At 40.5% G+C, this 20,596-nt stretch overlaps 1 protein-coding gene across 11 annotated transcripts in view; it reads right to left on the bottom strand.

The window, feature by feature from the left end:
• Positions 1-20,596, bottom strand: part of BBX (BBX high mobility group box domain containing) — a 138,624-nt gene that overhangs the window by 87,502 nt on the left and 30,526 nt on the right. The window contains exon 1 of one of the 11 annotated variants that reach the window (XM_064410611.1): positions 17,218-17,487. The exons of 8 other annotated variants lie outside the window; for them this stretch is intronic. Coding sequence is in view for 1 of the 3 variants with exons in the window: in XM_064410604.1 (XP_064266674.1) it covers positions 4,294-4,302 (9 nt within the window). In the remaining 2 variants the exon portion in view is untranslated. Of the gene's footprint in view, positions 1-201; positions 334-4,293; positions 4,352-17,217; positions 17,488-20,596 lie in introns of those variants that run through there. 2 more of the 11 variants (XM_064410604.1, XM_064410608.1) reach the window with 2 other exon arrangements.

Raw genomic sequence — 20,596 nt, forward strand, 5'->3', positions numbered from 1 at the left:
AACATTAAAATAGTGTTTTTCTAAATTGCAGCTGTCAGCTTCTAAAATCAACTAGAAGGGCTACATCTATTTTCACACCTTGTGATTAACCAAATTATAAAAGATAATCTAAATAATGGGCATGGGATATTAAAAAACATATATGTCTATAAAATATCTATATCTAGACACCTTCCATTTAGCATTAAGAAATTATTTTACCCTCAAACATGTTGTTCCAGTAGCAGTCAACAGCTTTGCAGTTTCTTCTTTACTGGTGCACAAAAATAAAATCTCAGAACTGTTTTTCTAAGAAGTTATCTTCAACTTTTATTGGATTGACTCCCAACAGAAGTCCTAAGGTAGAAAAAAATGTAAAAAACCTACACCCTAGGCAGTTTGAGAATCTGGAGAAGCATGGAAATGTGTACAAATAAAAGGCAGAAAAAATATTTTACTAGTTAGCACAGATAAGACTTGTTTTTCAGAAGGTCTGCATTTACCCACATTGTTGTGTGATGCATTTTAGAAGACTTTATGCATACCCTCTATCAGGCTTTCCATTAAAGCCATCCACATTGAGAGCAGCAGGATTAACCCGTACAGAAAGGTTCCAATCAATGTAAAAGACAAGAAAACAATCTTTCCCCAAACATACCTGGTGCATTTGTATCCATATACATTTTCAGTGTATCAGCTCTGGCAGAGTCAATGGTCTTACTGAGAAACACCACTTGAGCAAGATTTCTCTTTCAGACTAATTGGAAGGAATATAGGGACTCTCACAGAAAGGCTGCATTCTTCACAACCCCTTCTCCAGTCCAATTTTGTTTCAAAATGAGAAGCACTGCATTTAAATTCAAGAAATTAAAGATATACTAGGTATGATTGCAAGACCACAAAGATCTATTTGAAATTAGACTTACAAGAGCTGGTTTCAGGTAAAAACAATCCTAGTTGCTGTTGCTATTTTATCTCAGGAATACATCATTGAAACTATACTACGGTACCAAGTTTTACAAACAGATTACATAAACTTGCTATAAATGTACAGATTTGTGATGCTTTTGGGATACTTGATAATTTTAATCAGAGTGTGCCTTCAGTACATTTACATTCCTATCCTTCCTCTTCAGATTCATGGAAATTATGCAGAACAGGTAAAATCAAGGCAGCCCTCACAAAAATTTGGGTGCAACAACAAGGAAGCATGCTGGAATGGGAGCTTCATCTTCCTCTGGATCAGGTAGCAGTTTGCTGGCAAGAAGACAGGTAGCCCATGTGCCTACATAGGACCTCATAGCTTTCCCAAAAGCTATTAATTACCCTGTGAAGAGTCACAGTAATGCAGTATATAAGGAGCATTAGGTGTCAGGTAGGGATTATTATTCCCCAATGCGAAGTCATATATTTGTTTCTGTACTGTACAGCAGGAATCAGCTTTACATTCACTGCAGAAGTAGCTGTTTATGATGTAAAAAATTCATTGCTTAGGTACTCAAAATTGGTTGCACCGTAACAGCGAGCAGTCAATTACAAACCACTTGAAAACAAATCAAACTTACAAAGGATGAAAAACATCTCCATTTTTTAGGAAGTGCTGATGTCTTAGGTGCCTACTTGCTTTGTGCAATCACTCAGAGGTGCAAGTATTTATATTAATATGTGGTAACTGAAAGCGTCTGTAAGCGTATGTAAGTACTTTCTCCCCACCTCATAAAAGGCATTTACAGATACCACAGAGCTGTTTTTTAAACAGCATTATTAATGGCAATGCTGACAGAAAACCAAAGCCACCTGAAACGGCTGAAGCACAGCATTGTTTTCCTCTCCATCAATACCACACACAGACCAACTCAACCATTATCATCCATCAGCCCTGCATTATTCCTCAGTGTGAGTTCCAACACCTGAGCATCCCAAGCATACTAAAGAAAACTGGATAATCACGACTGCCTTGGGAGATTGATGCAGCAGCTGGTCATAACCCTGACAATGATTTCAGTAATTACTGCTTTTTTATTAAGAGTTTCAGAAAAGTTGCTTTTGCTCTAAAATAGAGTCAAGCTACTTAGGAATTGATGATGTTTCCTTAAATCTGTCCTTCAGTACGTGTGAGCGTGTAAGAAGGACTGGAGTACCTAGGATGTCTTCACAGGCTGGCAAATATGCCAGTGGAGCTCCAGAAGATGCCCATCCTTCTGAAGCAGTATTTGGACAGTAGTCAGATGACCAGGATGGGCAGTTGATAGTCGGTGAAAGGAAAGTGAATGCCACCTTTCCCAGCAGTGCATTTACACACTGCCTCCCCACTTCCTGCTGTCACCAACTCGTAAGCGTTAATATTTGGGCTCCATTTCAAATACACAAGTCAGCCCTGTCAACAGAAGGGAGCTTTGGTGGAGAAGCTATGCCTACATGCAAATATTCTGAAGATCAAGACTTAAGAGCTCTGGCTTTTGACCTCCCACTTGCTGCAGCACTCCTGCAGACCTTGCAAAATTTTCATGACGCGGGTTGCACACAGAAGTCCTTTGTAATACAAGCTTTTTTTTTAGAATCTGACTTTCAGCAAAAGGTGCAAGCCAAAAATAGTAAGCATTATTAGTAGCAATATTATAAAAAGGATAAAGACCATGGGATGAAGAACAGATTAATATTGTCTTGAAAAAAAAATGTGGAAAGAAAACTTTTTTCCCCCGTGACACAGCCTCTGATTAAGGGCAGAAAGTAAGGGAAAACTGGCTGTAAAATTCCTGACTTCGTAGATGCTGCTCCACAGGAGTAGAGTCAGAGGGGAGCACAGCACGCTCTTAAATATCACATCTTGTTGTGCAGCCAGAAGATAGATATGCAGAAGCCAAAACATAGCATGCTAGAAGTTGCCTAAAGGCAGCACTAACAGGGACAAGTTTCAAAGTGGTTCCAAAACTCCATCAAGAGAAACTACCTTTGCTCTATGGGGCCAATCACAGGCAGCAAACCACAGATCTGGGCAAACTGTTATCACTGCAGCCCAAATGGAAATTGATTAACTTTTCTTTAGAGGTATTCACTGAAGAATACAAGCCTGCACATTAAGACCAGGCAGGGCCGCGAAGGTTCTTTGGTGATTTTTGTAGTGAAGAATGGTATTTCTGTCCTACCATGAGGTGGTAGGACCCAAATTCTTTTCCTAAAACACGTGTTCCGAGCACATTGCACGTCAATGTGCTTGTATCATCTCATAATTAACTGTATATTAATATTAACCAATTAATTATTGTATATTAATTAATAATTAATATACAATCATTTCCATACTTAAATGTAGTTAACCATTAACTTGTATTTGTAGACTGTATTTGCTGAACAGCATGATATTTTCCTTCATTCCTCAATGCTATGTAATCATGGAGTTACAAACCTTATCAGAATGCTCAACTAAAACAGCTTTTGTGGGGGTGGGAAGAAAAGCCACAAATATGTTGTTATTATTTAAACTTTTTAAAATAAAAACAACAGTTTTAAATAAAATTTTATCAGGAAAGGAAATAATTCAATGTGGGACTACTTATTTACTCCAAACACCAGTTTCACTCCTTGTGCCTACATCTGCATAGGAGAAAGTGACATCAAGACAACTCTTCAAGTTCCCACTTGGATTTCCTTACTATGCCTGATCTGTGTATGTACATGTCTATTAGACAAAATAAGAGCATACTCTGAGTCTCCAACTTAGCATAAACATAATTTAGTTGGTTCTTACATAATAAAAATATATTGTTACCATACTTTAAAGCCTTTGCAGTAATATTCAGTTGCAAAAAAAGAAAAATACAACAACAATACAATGTAAAGAACACTATTCAGTATTTTTTACCCATTCTAGCAGTGCAGACAGTCAACAGCAGAGCAGCAAGGATGACTGGAAAACTGTTGTATACACAAAATTATGCATATTCAATTGTTGGCTGTTTGGGGGGGAGGGGTTGGTTTTGTGGTGCTAGGGTTTTTTTTAAGGTTTAGGTTAGAGTTTATTAAAAAAATTGTAATTAATAGCACCTAACAAGTTTCTGCAATCACATCTATAGATGTTTCTCTGTAGTCTATCCCAAACTGAAGTGCTACAGATCTCTGCTAAATTAAAGTAAGCGCTTGATGCAGAAATATACCACAAGATAAAGAGAGATAGCCCATCAATCACCTGGATGGGAGAGCTATTATAAACAAATAAATATCTAGCACATTAGAAGTCTGGTTTGGTGCTTCTTTACAGCTGAGAGGGAAAAACAGTAACACTTCCGAAATCCAGAATAAGTTTCAACTAGTTACCATCAGCATCCCGCTTTCACGAGGGATCTGCCCATCTCTCAGGCTGCAACAACTATGTCACAGATAGTCCATCTCTTTGGAGACTTGATCTACAACTTTTAGGTGCGCTAGAAGGGCTTGGCCACTGTGAGGTGGTACTAGAGACATAAAAGTAACACCTCACACAGAGTTTCCGCCACAACTCAGTCAGGGAACCAAGCTTTATTAAATAAACACAGATTCTTTAACCCCTCCCTAATTCACATGCAAAAAAATATGTGTCATCTTATCCAGCATGGTGCACTGGCACAAGCCATAGACTGTTTAGCTGCACACTACCTGGAAATAAAAGGCTGGAAAGGAGACAGACTGAGATTATGACTGACTTCACAGAGTCCAAATAAACCAGTGAAATTAGCAATGGTATCATCCTAAAATGAGGTATTAGTAGTAACAGCTGCAACTTAAGCATCTCAGCAGTCTTCTTCCATAGGTTTCCTATTGTGAGAGCTAGGAAGGGTGAAGAAGATGGCAGGAATTTGGTCACCATGGCTGGGGAGAATACTTGTGCACCGTCAGGTGCCCTACGCAGTTGGTACACAATGAACTGGAACAGGCATTGACGCCAAATCCAATTCTCAGCAGTACAAAAAGCATTCTCCTCAAAGCAGCTTTGGGAGGATGAGGAAATCTAATCCTAGAGGGAACCCTGGTGCCCATGTACAATAGAAATCCCACCCACAACAAAGCAATTTTCTGGATGCACATCAAAGAATATACCCTCTTCAGAGTGAACACTAAATACACCCAAATCACAACTGTGTCAATATTGGCACTAGGAAATGAAACCTGACTTCTAAAATTAATGCTGGGAAAGACTCCAGGTGACAGAAACTTCATGAGAGCACTAGAGCAATGTTCCCTGTGTTTCAGATGATGGTAATACAGGTATAAACCTTTGCAAAATACAATGTTAGGGTATGAATATATCACAAGGTTTTGCAGGACAAATTAAAAGTTTTGGGAGATCTTGTTTTAATATACATTCCGTTTACAGTTATGTATTTCAATGCATGAAGGAAAAAGACGAACTTTCTGCAAACAGTCCTTAACAGCATTTCAAGTTCTCAGTTAAATCTTGCTTCATAATCAAATGCTTGTATTTGAGGTGAAAATAGGAACAGGTGAGAAATATCTGAAGCTCTCCTTCTTAACCCTAAATGCAGTAAGTTGCTTAATCAGAACTGCTATACAACTGTTTCAAACAAAATTATCTTATTTCAGAAGTTTCTCAGATGCTCAGAGAGTTTGTTTTCAGTTTAGCTTTTCTTTTTTTTCCCCCCTTCCTTAAATAAATGCAGTGCAATGCTCATTATCTGTCTTGGCATGACCATTCTCAGTACTCCCTTCCTGGGGTCTTTCTACAACAAGACACAGCATTACGAAGCATGCCTATTAGCCATTCTGAACACTGACTATGCTAAGGGCTGGGACAAAGAAATATCAAAGGGACTGGGTATTCCATCACCAGATCACAGTCAGCGAACAGGGCAGGCAGGCAAGCACACCAGCAGTCTTCAGGGAAACATCAGGGCCTTGCTCAGCCTTTTCCCTCCTGCTCGACTCGGCTCAGCCACTTCAGAGAGGAAGCTGAACATAAAATATGCCACCATCCCTCGTGCTCTCAACTGCTGCAGCAGCCCAGCTAATTCCTGAAATGCCAGATGTGCTCAGAACTCATAACCTGCACATCTCAGCACGTCACTTGAGGCCCAGAGAACGAGAAGAGAGACAAGGCAGAGGCTGGTGGAGATAGGACCCATACACATGCACACACATGAATGCCTCTCCCTTTACACAGCTCTAAATAAAATTAAGCCTCTCATGTCATTTCCAATGCCAGCTTAGCTCAAGCATGGTAAATTTCCAATTCAGCTCGTTCACCTCACCTTGATCCATGCTGCCTTCTATTCATATCTACAGCCATCACTGACAGCAGCAGAAAAAGCATAAATCCAACAATAAAACACTTTTCAGAGTGAGAATCTAGTCAGAACTACAGTATTAGGTATTTTTCCTTCAAATTTTTATTTGTATTTTATTAGCCTCAAATTAACATGGCGCAGCACCGTTTTATTTCTCTTACAGCACGCAAGAGATCAATGCACTGAACACACCCAAACCAAATAAGCTTAAATAGATGGCCATTAGCTTTGCTCCTGGCCTAGCCCCTACATCTTCCTTCTTGGCCTTTCAATTAAACCACACAACGCATGTCCTTAGAACTACAGCTTTCATGTACAAAGATGAAAACATGGAAATCTCAGAAAGCAAGTTAAACAGAACACTTAGCGTAACAAAATAATGACACAGCAACAAGACAGATGGAAATGGTTTAAGCAAATGCCAAAACCCTGTTTCTTTTTTCAATATTTTTCCTCTTCAATTCTGTCATAGTTTATTTACAACTCATTAGTGTAAATTACAGGTTATGCAGTAATTTAGAACAGTACAAAATCTACAAAAGCTTTTAAACACAATCTCAAAAACAGGGTCTTGGGGCAGAAAACAAGATAGGGAGGAAGAGAAGGATGGCTGTGCATATGTGTCAAGGTATGCATATTTGGAAAGAAAGAGACAAGGGGTGTTTGCATATATTCATACAAATAACTGTATTACATACATATCCTACATGCATAAATAGAAAGTAACTGAAAATCTCATATAACAGCTGCTTTTATATCATGCCTTTGTGACACATCCAAAGAAATTAATCCAAATATGTCACTGGGTAAACATAACTCTCAAAAGAAACATGGTTTGGGTCAAGAAAATTCTAGTCCTGGTTTGCAAAGACTCAATCCAGAATAACATTTTTGGAAGCTAATTCAGAAGTAGTTCTGGACTTACCAACAGGCCTTCTGTATTTTAGAGAGAAAAAACTAGCTGAAGAAAACTTCCAAACATGACACTCTCACTGTGCATTAAGTTTAAAAACAAAATTAGCTTACCACAAACACTGAAGCACTCAAGACTTCACAGTTTCAAAGAATAATATAATACCTTCATAGATCAAGCCCTAGATGAGGACCAAGTCTTATTGCTATGAGATTCTTGGCTTAAAAAAATAGTTTTGAATTTAAAAAAATCAGCCATGGGCACTATTGTCTTATCCAGCACATACTTTGCACCAGGAACTAGTCACATTTAATGGCAACTAGTGATTCATTATTACATCTCAGAAATAAAAACAGAAGTGAGGAAACATATGGAGCAACATCAGAACCACCTCACCACTCAATTACCTTGATAAAGGGACTACACACTTAATACAGACATTGGCAGACAGATGCTTATGGAACTAAAGCATTGTCCACACTCTCTCTACGTGACAGGAAGATTATTTAATCCTGAGCATCATAAGGTGAGTGGACCCTCTTCATATGCAACAAAATTCGTAGCATGTTTGTAGGAACTCTGTCTAGGCCTTAACCTCAGTAGAGTCTGTTTACATTTTTCCCAGCCTAACAGGATTTGTCTTGCCCATCTACAAGATGCAAAGAAGCGGCAAAGACAACACTATGTTGCTCATGGTTTGGGTAGAGTGTTCATTGAGTTTTCTTTTCATGAAAGTTTGCAAAGTAAGAGCCAGAGCCCCCTCATAAACCCAGGTATCACTTGCAGTCTAGTCAACATGTAATACAACTTGTAAAATTAGCTTCTTCATATGTTTGCTGCCTCAGTGAATCCAGTCTGACCTTATGCAGGTTAGGATACTTGTTTTGAAAATGCAACCTTATTAACAAACATCCCAAATTAGTGATCCATAGAGTTTTATTACCCTGAACTACTTCACCTCAAACTAAAAACCACATTAGCACTTCCATCAGTTGGGAGATACATAACCCATTAATTTTGATGCACCTCTCAGAACAGACCCAGAACAGCCCCTCCTTCCTGCACCAGCTCTTCAGACTTCATTTCAGCTCTGAGTTTATCCACCTGCAGTCTGAAGGAGTCATCTAGTGGCCACAAACAATTCCTGCAGCCTCACCAGCTAGTGTAGTCCAGCTGCCAGGGCAAGACAAGGTTTTTTACTGCTTAAAGCACACAAGCAGGGACAGGAGTCCACTGCAGGTCCAGTATCTGAACCATAGCACAGTCCTTGCAGCCTTGCTCACGATGTTCCCTGTTGATGTTCTTTAGTGTGTGCTAGATACTAATTTCCCACCCACAGTCCATGCAAGGCCAAAACCAAGTTCTCTCCTTATTCTTGGGAGGAGACATGGCTGTATTACTTCTAACCCTTGTGCATCTGCCTGTTCCTCTTCAGGGGTGAGCAAACCTTTTCTGAGTGAAGTTGCTACTCTCGGGAAGCACCAGTTCAGGTGACACGGATTAAATTGCTAAGCAGCAGCAGCAGGGCAAGTCAAAGCATCTTCCTTGGCCCACATCCCTCCTGTGACAAACCCACTTTGTAGGCTTGGACAAAGCAGATGGGTACTTAGGTAAAGTCTCAGCCATGGGAGAACCAGCTACCTAGTAACATGTAAAAGAGAGAACCACAATAGATTAAACACGTATCTGAAGTATGAGTTAAAAAAACACTTTGATAAACAGTATTAACATCTATAAAAATCTTACTAAGCTTCATAAATATTTGTAATGTGCTATCAGTTCTCTGTACAACCCCTCCAGCCAGGTATGCTACAGAAATTTAAGTGTAGAATTTTTTATGAAAACATCAAATATTCATTCTTCAAATGAATGGCCATTTCAGCTATATAAGAAAGTGAAAAACTGGTACTGATTTTTCATAACAACACCTTGGTTTCAAAACAAATTCAGATCCATTTTTTTACTCTGTGTTAATCTGTGTTACCTGTTGAATGACTCAACTGCAGACACCTAAACACACCTTAGGCAAGATTGTCTTACACTTTTTTTGTTCCTGGAAATCACTTTGCTGCCACACTAATGCCAGATTCTGGAAGAACATGTTCCTACTCTTCCTTCACAGACTAGGAGTTGGTATTTGCATATTTTCTCTTGGGATGTCTGCACTGTTGATTACAGGTGAATCTAATGCAGTGAGCATCAAGTGCTAATCATCACACACACAACTTTCACATCATTTTATAATATGCCCCCTTACACTCTCCCGTGTGGTTTTTAACATAGTATAACTTAATCCCAGAAGCAGCAGCTTCCCCTGCCCACCCCAAAATAAGAAACCATAGGTTCTCCAAACCTTTCAAGGAAGCCAAAAGGCTTCCTTAAATTCATACTTAACCTTCCTGTGATTCAGAGCTTCCACCTGCATCAATCACCTCAGTCACAAAGTTATCACCTAGCCTTTTCCATCAATCCTATGCATCATTCAGGTACAACAAGTGAAAATGCTATTAAATGCAAATTATCATTCTGGTATGGTTAAGGAGCTCCAACCTATTTCAATCTGCAGTTGAAGGTGGAAAACAGTGGTACCACAACTATCCAAAGATGTGAAAGAAAAAAAAAAATTATCCTTGCAAGCCCTAATGTCAGAATTAAAGAGAGAAGATTCCTTCAAAATGGTGAGGGCATGAGCAGCAGCTAAGTGTTGTCTAAAGCTCCCATCCCAGCAGGCAACACCTCCGCCTTGCTTTACATGTCTAACAAATTAAGTGTTGGTCAGTTTCATCCTATGTGGAGGACCTGCAGAAAGACTGACTCTAAACCATATTTATTTCTCCAAGATGGGAGACACCTTATCCTTTTAGGTCAATAAACCTTATCCTTTTAGGTCAATAAATCACCAAGAGCTACTTTTCGCTACTCACTGCTCAGCAGTCCAGTCACAGAGGTATCTGGAAGTGAGAACACAGTTCTGCAGCACTCAGGTTTGTACAGGCACTACCCAGATTTATTTCTCTAGTTCTTAAATAGGCTTAATTTGTACTATCAAAAAAAATAATGTCAATATTTTTTAGCCTTAACTAGCCAGAATCATATGAAAGATAAGACCACTTTTAAGACTTTATGTAACACTGACTTTATTTGGATTTTTACTTAGAAACAAATTTAATTCACTTCAACTTAATTTCTTTATCTATGTACTTTAAAAATAAGATACTCTTTGGTAACAACAGTGAAAGAGTGGGTTGACTACTGATTCTAACACAGCATGCCAAAAAATGTCACTGATGAGATCAGTAGCAGGCAGTACCAGAGGTCTTCTCATGTCTACTGTGTTTGGCCAAGTCTTGTTGTCTTGTCTCATGTTTTCAGTGAACTGCAAGAGTGAATGTGGATCAGGAATAGCCACCAAAGCTCATTTTGTCCTGTTATCACAGCAAAGATGCACATACTTTTTCTACTACATATTCATACATACACATACACAAGTGTTTACAAGTGTAAACTTGTACTTTCAGTAAATATTTTTTCTGCAGGTACATGCAAGATAAAAGTGAATACCACACAGTAGGCCTGTTTTGCAAAGGTAACATGCAGAAAACAAAATTAGTGGCAGACTAAGAAACACAAGAAATTGCAAAGTACCACAGGCACTCTTTAAGCCCCTCCCTCTGTGCATTAACATTAAAATGGGAAGCTCCATCTGAACCTTCTGCTACTTCTTAATATGCAGATCATCCAAACCATGGTACTTCATACAAAACATGCACTTTATTAGTGCTGCAAATACGTACACTGGCATACTTCCTTTTGATATTGATATTGACCATGCTTCTACCACCCCAAAAGACAGCCATAACATGCTTTTTCTACAGGTCTTACCACACACAGACTACCTGGGAACTTTGGTTAGCTGGGTAACTGCCTGCCCCCTTGCTCCCCACCAGGTTTGACAAAGGGAGTATATTATGCTCTTTAATAATCTTCAAGAGATGGCACAATGTTCAAGAATTAATTTTTAATAAGGTATTAAAAAATATAAATAAATATATAAATCACAGAGGTATAAATCACGGAGGCTGACCATCTTAAAACAAACACATTACTGACTGAAGCCCAAGCATCTCTACAGCCTCTATTTGCACCTTAATTACTCAGCAGAAATGTGCTAAAGAGTTATCAGTCAACTGAAGATGTCTTTCTCTAAGGACCTGCAGGACAAGCTGAAATACCTCTTAGAACTGCCAAGAGCAAAGGATTTATCTGCTTTTATATGCATTTGTCAACTCATACTGCCGAAAATGTAGTCACAAGCAACAATGTAAATTGATGATAATATTTAAAGTATATTCACTTCTTATGAAAGCTTATCCAGAAAGTACCTATTTTATCTCTGCCTAACCACCACTTCAACACATCAATTTGGATTCCTTGTCTCACTAGAGGTCCACCAGAAAGCTGATGTCAGTACCTGCAGCAAACACCTCCAGTTGCAGACTCAGAATTCACAGAGCAGGGACTCAAGTCAGATATTCAGTGAAAGCACAGCATCTAATTCAGAAAACCTCTACCAGAGTCTTACTCCTGTGATCATTTTGAATAAACCATGAGCCCCGCTCATGGGATGGGAAGGCCTCAGTTGTGTTGTTAGAATATACCATTGTTTTTTTTCAAATGGGACCTGGCTAGCTGCCTGCCTTACTGGAGTCTTGGAGAGAGAAGGAAATACCTGAAATCTAGTAACACTTTATGGCTCCTGACTAGCAAGAACCTCCTTCTTGACTGAGTTGCACCAAAATTCTGTTTACTGAGATTTTGTCAATGCGCAATAGGACCATGTGGAATTTGCCTGCATCTTTACCCAAAAACTTCCAGGTGTTTACGCATGTGATTGCTACTTCCAAGGTACTCCATACATTAACAAGCTTTGAGGGGTAGCATTAGTTACAAAAAGAAAGTAACTTAGTTAAGTATGGAACAGTTACAGCTACATTAGTACAATTTAAAATTTAAAACACCTTTATATATTCCTGTAGCTAGCAGGGAACAGGAAAACTCAAATTATTTTAATTTCCACAGAGAGTTTAATTTTTTAATTAGCTTGGGAAAAATATTTTAACATCTGCATAAAGATATCCCTTTAATTTGAAGGTATTTTAATCTCCTGATATCATAAAAAGCACTTTACTGTGCAGTAGTGAACTAACAGTTAAAAAGAGGTGGATACATTTTGAGTAACTTTCCCCTGCTCATCTTCAGTTGAAATGCACAGGTTTTTCTGGCAGCATTTTCTGCAGCTGCTTTTGAAAAAAGAAGCAATCTGTAGAGTATTACAAAAGCCATGCCCTTCCATACTCAAGTTTCACATCCAAAGAATATCAGATGCTGCCATGGTTTCAACTCAGGCTAGCTGGCCATCAGGGAAGACTGTCCCAAACCAGCATCTGACCCCAGCTCCATGGAAAGTCCCTCCACTGCTGTGACTGCGCCTCCCAGCGAGGCTCTCCAGCATTGTCCCACAGAGGATCCAAGGAGAACGGTCCAAGCTGCTGCCATTACACCATGTCCATGAGGAGGGTGGACACAGCACTGTTAGAAGGCACTTCAACAGGGGCAGTGCCCCTGAAAGTGCACAGAAGCTGTGTACTTACAGGTGACAGCCCATTTGCATCAATTCTAGAGCATTTAAGGTCCTTCATATTGTGCCATAACTTGGCTACTAAAGAAAGCATTATTTTTGTGGTTTACTCTTAATAACTAGCTTCTCCACTTACAGCAAAAAGTGAGAATCTTATTTTTCTCTCTGAAAGAAAGATACAATCAAACCAAGTAGTCAATTTTATAATTTTTTGTCGTGTTTGCATTTCTAGGTCGTTGTTTCAGTCCTTTTGGCTTTATAAAAGCTGTGCAAGCTTGACAGGGATATTAAAGTAAGGTTTTTTTCTCACCCTAAAACTATCATTCTGCTCATTACTTTCCCACAATTATAACTTTTGGTTTATACAAAGTTTTCAATTAACAGTATAATTTTGCAGCTTAAGGTACCCTAAAATATTACTTAAAAATCTGAAGACTCAATATGCCATGTTTTTCCATGGTTTTCAGTTTACTTTCATAGAGCAAGGGAAGGAGCAGAGACTCTAAACTCTAGTAAACATTGATCCTTTTATCCCTTGTCAAAATTCACTATCATGAATTCCTGTACTTGCATGAAATCTCACAGAAAGTAACAAGGCCCCAAACAAAATTCATGGGTATACACCAGCAAATCTCAGAACAGGAACTTTACCTTGAGATATAGCATTCAACTTCCCTAGGCAAAACACAGCCCCAGTGAATGCATGCTGAACACCTGTTGTTGGTTTTGCCAGTACCTGACACATATCAAAAGCTTGAAAACTACTAACAGAAACTTCCTGTACTCCACAAATAAAGCTCGGACAACTAATATTACCCTGCCACTTAAAAAACAAGTTAAAAAGTATTAGAATATAGGCCAGAGAAATGTAATCTTTTTACAGGCCACTTGAGGATCTGCTGTTTTTCAGGTAGTTCACCACTACCAAAAATCTCAAGAGTAACTGATGAATTTAACACTTTACAGCATCAAATTCTGAAAGGATCACAGAAGAAAGATAAAAACTCACAATTAACATGTTATCTTCAGCATCACTAACTAACTGATGCTATGTGCTCTGGAAATGATCCAGACTGCAAAATCATGTTTAAAAGACACATATAAGTCCCTAGTAGAAGAAATAGACAGTAGCGCTCTATTTCTGGAGATATAGCCTCCTCCCCTTGCACTTATCCTGCCCTTATGGCTCCAGTCTGACAAGTAGCAAACATAGGCCAGCTCTGAAACTAAAGTGAGTCATGTCCCCTGTCCTGCTTTTCTACTATACACTCTTGGACCCCTTTTTAGAGGGTAACAGAACTGTTCAGTTCTTAAGTCTGATTTACAATATATTAGCTGATCAACCAAGTAGTGGTCAGTTCTATCTTTAGGCAGAAAGAGTTAAGCTAATAAAACCCATTAATTTTAGCTATGATCATTCCTCCAGTCCAGTTCATTATACAACAAAAACACTACCATGGCCCCAAGATGCAAGGACTGTTTCATTCAGTAATAGTGCTGCCATTAAATATGTTGATTCACTATTACTTCTGTTAAATATGTCTTATTCCACTTCTTTGTCAGGGAGCTGTAATTCAAATACTGTCTGTATCTTCTACCTATGATGAAGATGGTGGTCAGTATTACACATGTTGAAGGTGAAAAAAATACTCTGGGAGCCATTCCCCTCATTCTTCATGCCTACAAATACAGAGCACTCATTAGCACCCTTCTGATCTCTCAAATGAGGAAGTATCTAGCTTTAAGACACAACTTCTTATCCTCCTTTGGTGGATTCCAAAATACATTAACCAATGTCTACAAGCAAAGAGAAAACCAGGCTGCCAAAGTATGACAGAGAAGCAGCAAATGCTTTGACTCGAACTGTCAGTGAAGCAGGAAAATAATTTATAAAAACCAAATGCAGAGCCACTGGTAGGAGCCCTTTATTGATACAGGTTGGATTTTTACAGCAGCCTCCTATCAATTATAACTGAGATGGTGAAAATAGGTACAAACTGAATAAAACAGCAAAAGGTCCAAGACTTGTTGTGCTTGATGCTCCGCATTATACTGAGGTACTCAGTGCTAGAGTTTCTTTACTGGTAGAATGCAAGTAAAAAGGCAGTAACTTTGGCAAATAAGGGTTGATACTTGGGCCCACAATGGAAATGGAAATCTACAGCATAAGCACATTTACCACACAGTTCTTGTTAAGACATTAGCATGTAGAATTATCTTTAGATTCAACACACTGAAACAAACGGGCTTGTACTATGTTTTTAATGCACTGATAAAATGAGCACAACACACAAAATGTCTTTAGCTACTATTTTACCCCTCAGAGTAATGACATAACACAGGGTTAATTCCTTGAGCACAAGTCTATACCAAGTAGCAGATTTAGCAGCAATGAATTTAGAGATTGCATAGAGGCAAAACCATCCAGTGCAGTATACCCAGCACATGAAAACAAATATAAAAGATGCAAGGCCACACATGATTGGAAATTTTATTACCTCCTACACAATGCTCCTCCACCAATACTCAAGTGGAGGCCCACAGAGTGGGTTATAAAGTGGTTTGTTGCTTTCATTTTGGCCTTACACCTTTACCTACAAAGCTGTCCAACTGCAAACAGTAAGTGTGAGCCAGGAATGTAACACCCTTATGACTTCTACTTGCTCCAAAACTTGAAGAATCACAGAAGCATACAGAGAACCACTGGGGCTGGAAGGGACCTTGAAGATAATCTCAAGCCTCCCACCCCTCTGCCACAGGCAGGGACACTTTCAACTAGACCATGTTCCTAAGAGCTCCATTCCGTCTGCCCTTGAACACCTCCAGGGATAGGTCAACATCTCAGGGCAACCTGTGCCAGTGCCTCAATACCACCCCCTCACAGGGAAGAATTTCTTCCTAATATTTAATCTAAACCTACCCTTCTTTAACTTAAGGCCATGCTCCCTTGTTCTATCATTACATGCCCTTGTAAAAAGTCTCTCTCCAGCCTTCTTGAAAGACCCCTTAAAGTATAAGGCTGCTGGTAAGAAGCAGAGCTAACTTCCACCAAGGAAAAATGGCAAGTCAGTCATCATAAAAAATATTACCAGAAATCAATCCCCAATTTCTCCTTTACTGTACCTCTCTCATTTTTCACCACAATGCATCACACTTTAACACACATGCTTCTCCGGAACGGCTTTCAGCAAAGCTACTGGAGAACTTCACTGTAAGATCTAATAAACGGTTCCACGTCTTTAATTTTATAGAACAATCAACAAATTAAACTTGTCAGAACAGAAAACAGCTACTCAAATCACACACCCTTGTCTGGATCAAGAGCACAAGCAATTGTGGTTAGGCCTCAGATGATCCTGATCAAGATCTTTGACTTGTTTCTACTGTCCCCTGTCACCTGGGGAGCAGCTCAGACCTTGAGACGGTGCCCTGTATCTGTAATGGCAGAGTCCAGCACCAGGCTGGCCCACCACAGCTGCGTGTTTGAGAGGCTTCCCATGAAGAGTCCTCTGCTAAATCACTCAAGAGCATCATGGCCAGAGCAAACAAAGTTGTGCCATTCATCTGACTGTTAACAGGCAGTAATAAAAAATACAGCAAAAGCAGAATATCACAACACAAAGTATTTGTGTAACCTACCACCAGTTACAGATTAGCAATTTCAGAACTTTTATTTGAGGGAATATAGAGAATGATGCTCATCTGTTTGAAAAGCTGAAAATTGATTAATGAACCTGTGATATTTACATTCTTCACTCTGTAAAGGAAAATAATATTAAAAATCCAATGCAACAATGTAAGAAGACACCTTTCCATAGAAGTTGCCCATCTGTTGCAACTGAGATTATTCCACTTTTCTCTAAACCAACGTGGCTTCCTTTCTTTCTGAAGGATGCTTGGCAACTGTAAAAAGTATTTTTTCTTTTTTGCTTTTCATGTCTATAATTTTATTTCCATGTTATAACATCACTCCCTCAAATACATCACACTGTTCTAGATCCACAGCTATTACTAAACCACTGTAAAGTCTCTTCTCTTGCATTACTCAATCCATCCAGAAGTTCTGAAATAACATAAGTAAGTGGGTTTTTAAAGTTGCATAGAGTAAACTTTACCTGTATCCTCTGTCCTTCATGGCTGTATTTGTATCATACCTATTTATACTTTTCATTGAGAAAAAACAGATATTTACAAACTATAAATTTTATTGACTACAGATCTTTGCTACAGCAAAATACATCATTTCCTGAGTATACTCCATTACAGTATTAGCAGGAGCAAAAGCATCTAATCGGAGACGGTAACAACATAATTGCTCGTCTCTTGTTATTGAGCCGGGCCAGGTTGTGACTCTTTGGTTCCTCCTCCAAGAACTGCCCGGACTCAGGCGGGGTACGAGCGGCACTCACCTCCTGTGCCTTCCCGGTCACAGAGCTGGCACACAAGAGTTTTCTGCCATCCTGCCTACATTCCGGGCGCTCTGCAACACACCACGGCCACCGTGACACCGCTTCTCCAGCCCGGCGCTCGCCTGTCTCAAACAGAGCCCGCAGCCTCACACAGACATTAACTCCAGACCGATGAAAATAACTCTTTCGGGGGAGGAGTAACAGCGCCGGTCCGAGGGAAACGAAAAGCAGGAAGCTGATCTCAGCAGCGCGGGGAGCACGGACGGGGCGGAGCAGAGGCACGGAGCGAGGAAAAGTGGAGCAAAGACTCGCTGCTTATAGGTTGGCTTTGGCAGTATGACCAACCAGCAGCACATTACTGAAATACCAGCGCCGGGGCTGACACGGACGCCAGCAGCCCCTGGCCCGGGGGCGCAGGCCCGCGGCAGCCCCGCGCAGCGCACTGGCCGCGCAGGTACCGGCCCTGCGCAAGCGGCCCCCACAGCCGCCCGCCCGGCGGCCCCGGGTGCTCCCTGCCCGCACCGGCCCGGGGTGAGGGCTGCCGGGGGCGCCGAGCCCGCTGTCACGCGTGAGCCGGTCTGAAGGGCACCTCCTGCGGGACGAACTCAACGCTCCTGCTCGGCAACTGCGGGAACTCCTCCGGCGTGCTAAAAGCAACAGATTACGATATCTGCTGAAAGACTGAACTGCAGCGTCTAGCGCGTAAATAACTTCTTGTGATGGAGTTTAAAAGAAAAAGAGAGGGATTCTTTAGGAAAACAGCTTCAGGAACTGAGAGGCTTTTCATTCTAAAACTCAGACTCCAAGCAGGGCTTAACCTCGACACCAGCATCTCCCACTCTTTAAGGGCTTTCTCTGCCTCCGCGGGGCTCCCGTTCCCAGCGAAGGCAGGCCACGGGAGCTCGCTCCCGGCGGAGCTGGCTACCCCGCGAAGGCCGGTGCTGCCGGGCTGGCCTGAGCCACGGTCGGGCTGCTTCTGCTGCTTGCCTGTCCCCCACATTCCTCAGCAGCAGGGCTGCTTTGGGTCACAAGGACAGCGTTACAAAAACCCCACAGAAAACAGTGATACACAGCGGTCTAAATAAACGTGGAAAACAAAAGCCAAAAAAAACATAAGGGAGGATGAACTGACTACCGTGAGAGCTATCAGCCAATGTTTCAAAGTAATAATTAAAATTCATAACAGGAAACAGCATGGCAGTGGATGTTTAACACTCGCACAGCTAGATCTGATCTATACCTCAGCCAAAAGTTGACAATCCCCATGCATTTAGGGCTTTTCTAAACGAGGCTGTGGAAGTAAGTAGGGACACTGCGTGGTTTTTACACTTGTCTCGCCCTCTTTCAGGTCTCGATGTTTTGCTCCATTAGCTCTGTATGACAAGATGCAGGGTGTTTTGTACTGGTGGGTACAGAGCAGATACAGGGCCAAAAATGAAACAGTAAATCAGTTTAAGTGAAGTTCTTACACTTTCAAAAATCTCATCTGATGGGATTATATTATACTACATTACACTATATATTATATACTACATTATACTGACAGCAGAACAGAAAACAGAGGCAAGGTGGCCAACGCATTTTATTTTTACCACTTTTTTCATATGTTTTCTCTTGTCTGCTCAGTATTGGAACCTGTAGCATGTCTAACTCCCATTTGGAAGATTCCGTTCCAGATTGTGAAACTCAACAACTTCTAAGAAAGTATTTAATGACTACTTTTAAATTCACTGAGGCCTGTTCACATTTTGACACTTTCAAAGTATGTCCTACACTCAGTCTGCAGACAAATCCAGACTGAGATAGAAACACAATCACACCTCTCTCTCCTGGCCTCTCTCCAAAGCCCGTGGCCTTCATTTTCAGGAGTGGACAGACAGGACCCATGCCTTTGTCCCAAGGCTTCCCAGTTCACAGCCTGCCTGTGGTGACTGCAGCTGCACTGAATCCTCAGGCTGCAAGCTGCAGGTCACTGATGCACACACATATCCCCATCTACAGCTCCTCTGATGGAGCAGTCAGCTCCAACCCAGTGGATGCAGTGCCTCACTGCAGCGGGATCTTCAGGTGCTGCAGCAACATCACAGTAGCCACAAGGAGACTAAAGGCAGCCTCAATCTCAGCATGCAGGCTAGGCTAGCCGAGCACATGAGCAGCAACACACCACATCCTATCCACCTTAATATCAATGCCATTTCTGCACTAGGGTCCCTGTAGTTTGGCAGCTTTAACCATTTTCAGTCATAAACTGAGACTCTAGTTTTACTCCCATGAGTACTTTTATTCTTTTTGGGGGAAACTGTTAGCACTGGAGAGATATACAGTGGCTTCTAAGGAAACACAGACCTTAAAGCCAGAACTGTATCAAAACTGCAAATGTGATTTACACACTCAGCTAAACAGATTTAATGAGCATTTAAACCAAGAAACCACAAAACCTGCATGGAATATTGTGCTGCGGTGGTGCAGACAAGGTGAAAATACAGGTAAGAGCTCTTAACAGTAAACAACTTAAGAGAAACAGAAAAGACATTCCCAAAGTATCTGTATTTTCTTATACAATTATTGTTACATACCTGGGCTTCTCTTCAAATCAAAACCAACAATTGTACCGCATTACTCACAGCTCTGGGAGTCCACAACACCTGACATAAATGAGCTCACAGACCCACCACCAATATCAGGGTTATTCCGTGCATTTCAGAGAAGCTGTTTCCTGCTGTATAGAAGAGATTTGACAGCAATGAGCACTCTTTTCCCTCTGCTTCTCAATTTCATACTCAGTTTTGAAAGGGCACTTCTTAGTCCTCACCAACACTGGACAGGTATGTGCTGCTACAGTGTACAGTACAGCCTCCTTCCTCCCCTTTACTTTTTCACTTCAGGTACACAGGTACACCTGAGAGTATTTCACTAGATACAGAAGAGCAGTCTCTGGCACTTCTGACATGACAGACAAGGACGATTTATTTCAGCAACCTCTAATGCAACAGAAGCATCTTTTTTTTTTCCCCTAAAAGAAGTACTTCTAGTAGCAAATAAATATAATTGGCCATTGTTAACTAACAAATCACTTAAGGCACATCTTTAACAACTAAGGTACATATTCAGCCTATCTTGACTTGGTGACAAAATAAAACTTTCTCACATCTTTTTAAGTAACCTTCTATTATTTATTTTGCAAATGACTTTAAACTATTCTGAAAGACCCTCCCTCTACCAGCCCACTCTATCTTTCATTGTTAAAGGCACTTCATCCTTAAGATGATAGGTCATACAAAGAAAAAGCTGGAAAAACAGGCTGAAGTATTGCATTGTTTTCAGTACAAAAAGCTCCATTTCTTTAACCCTGCCTTTCTACGCAAGAAACTTCCTTGAG

This window comes from Passer domesticus, chromosome 2, assembly GCF_036417665.1.
Source record: "Passer domesticus isolate bPasDom1 chromosome 2, bPasDom1.hap1, whole genome shotgun sequence".
Classification (NCBI taxonomy): domain Eukaryota; kingdom Metazoa; phylum Chordata; class Aves; order Passeriformes; family Passeridae; genus Passer; species Passer domesticus.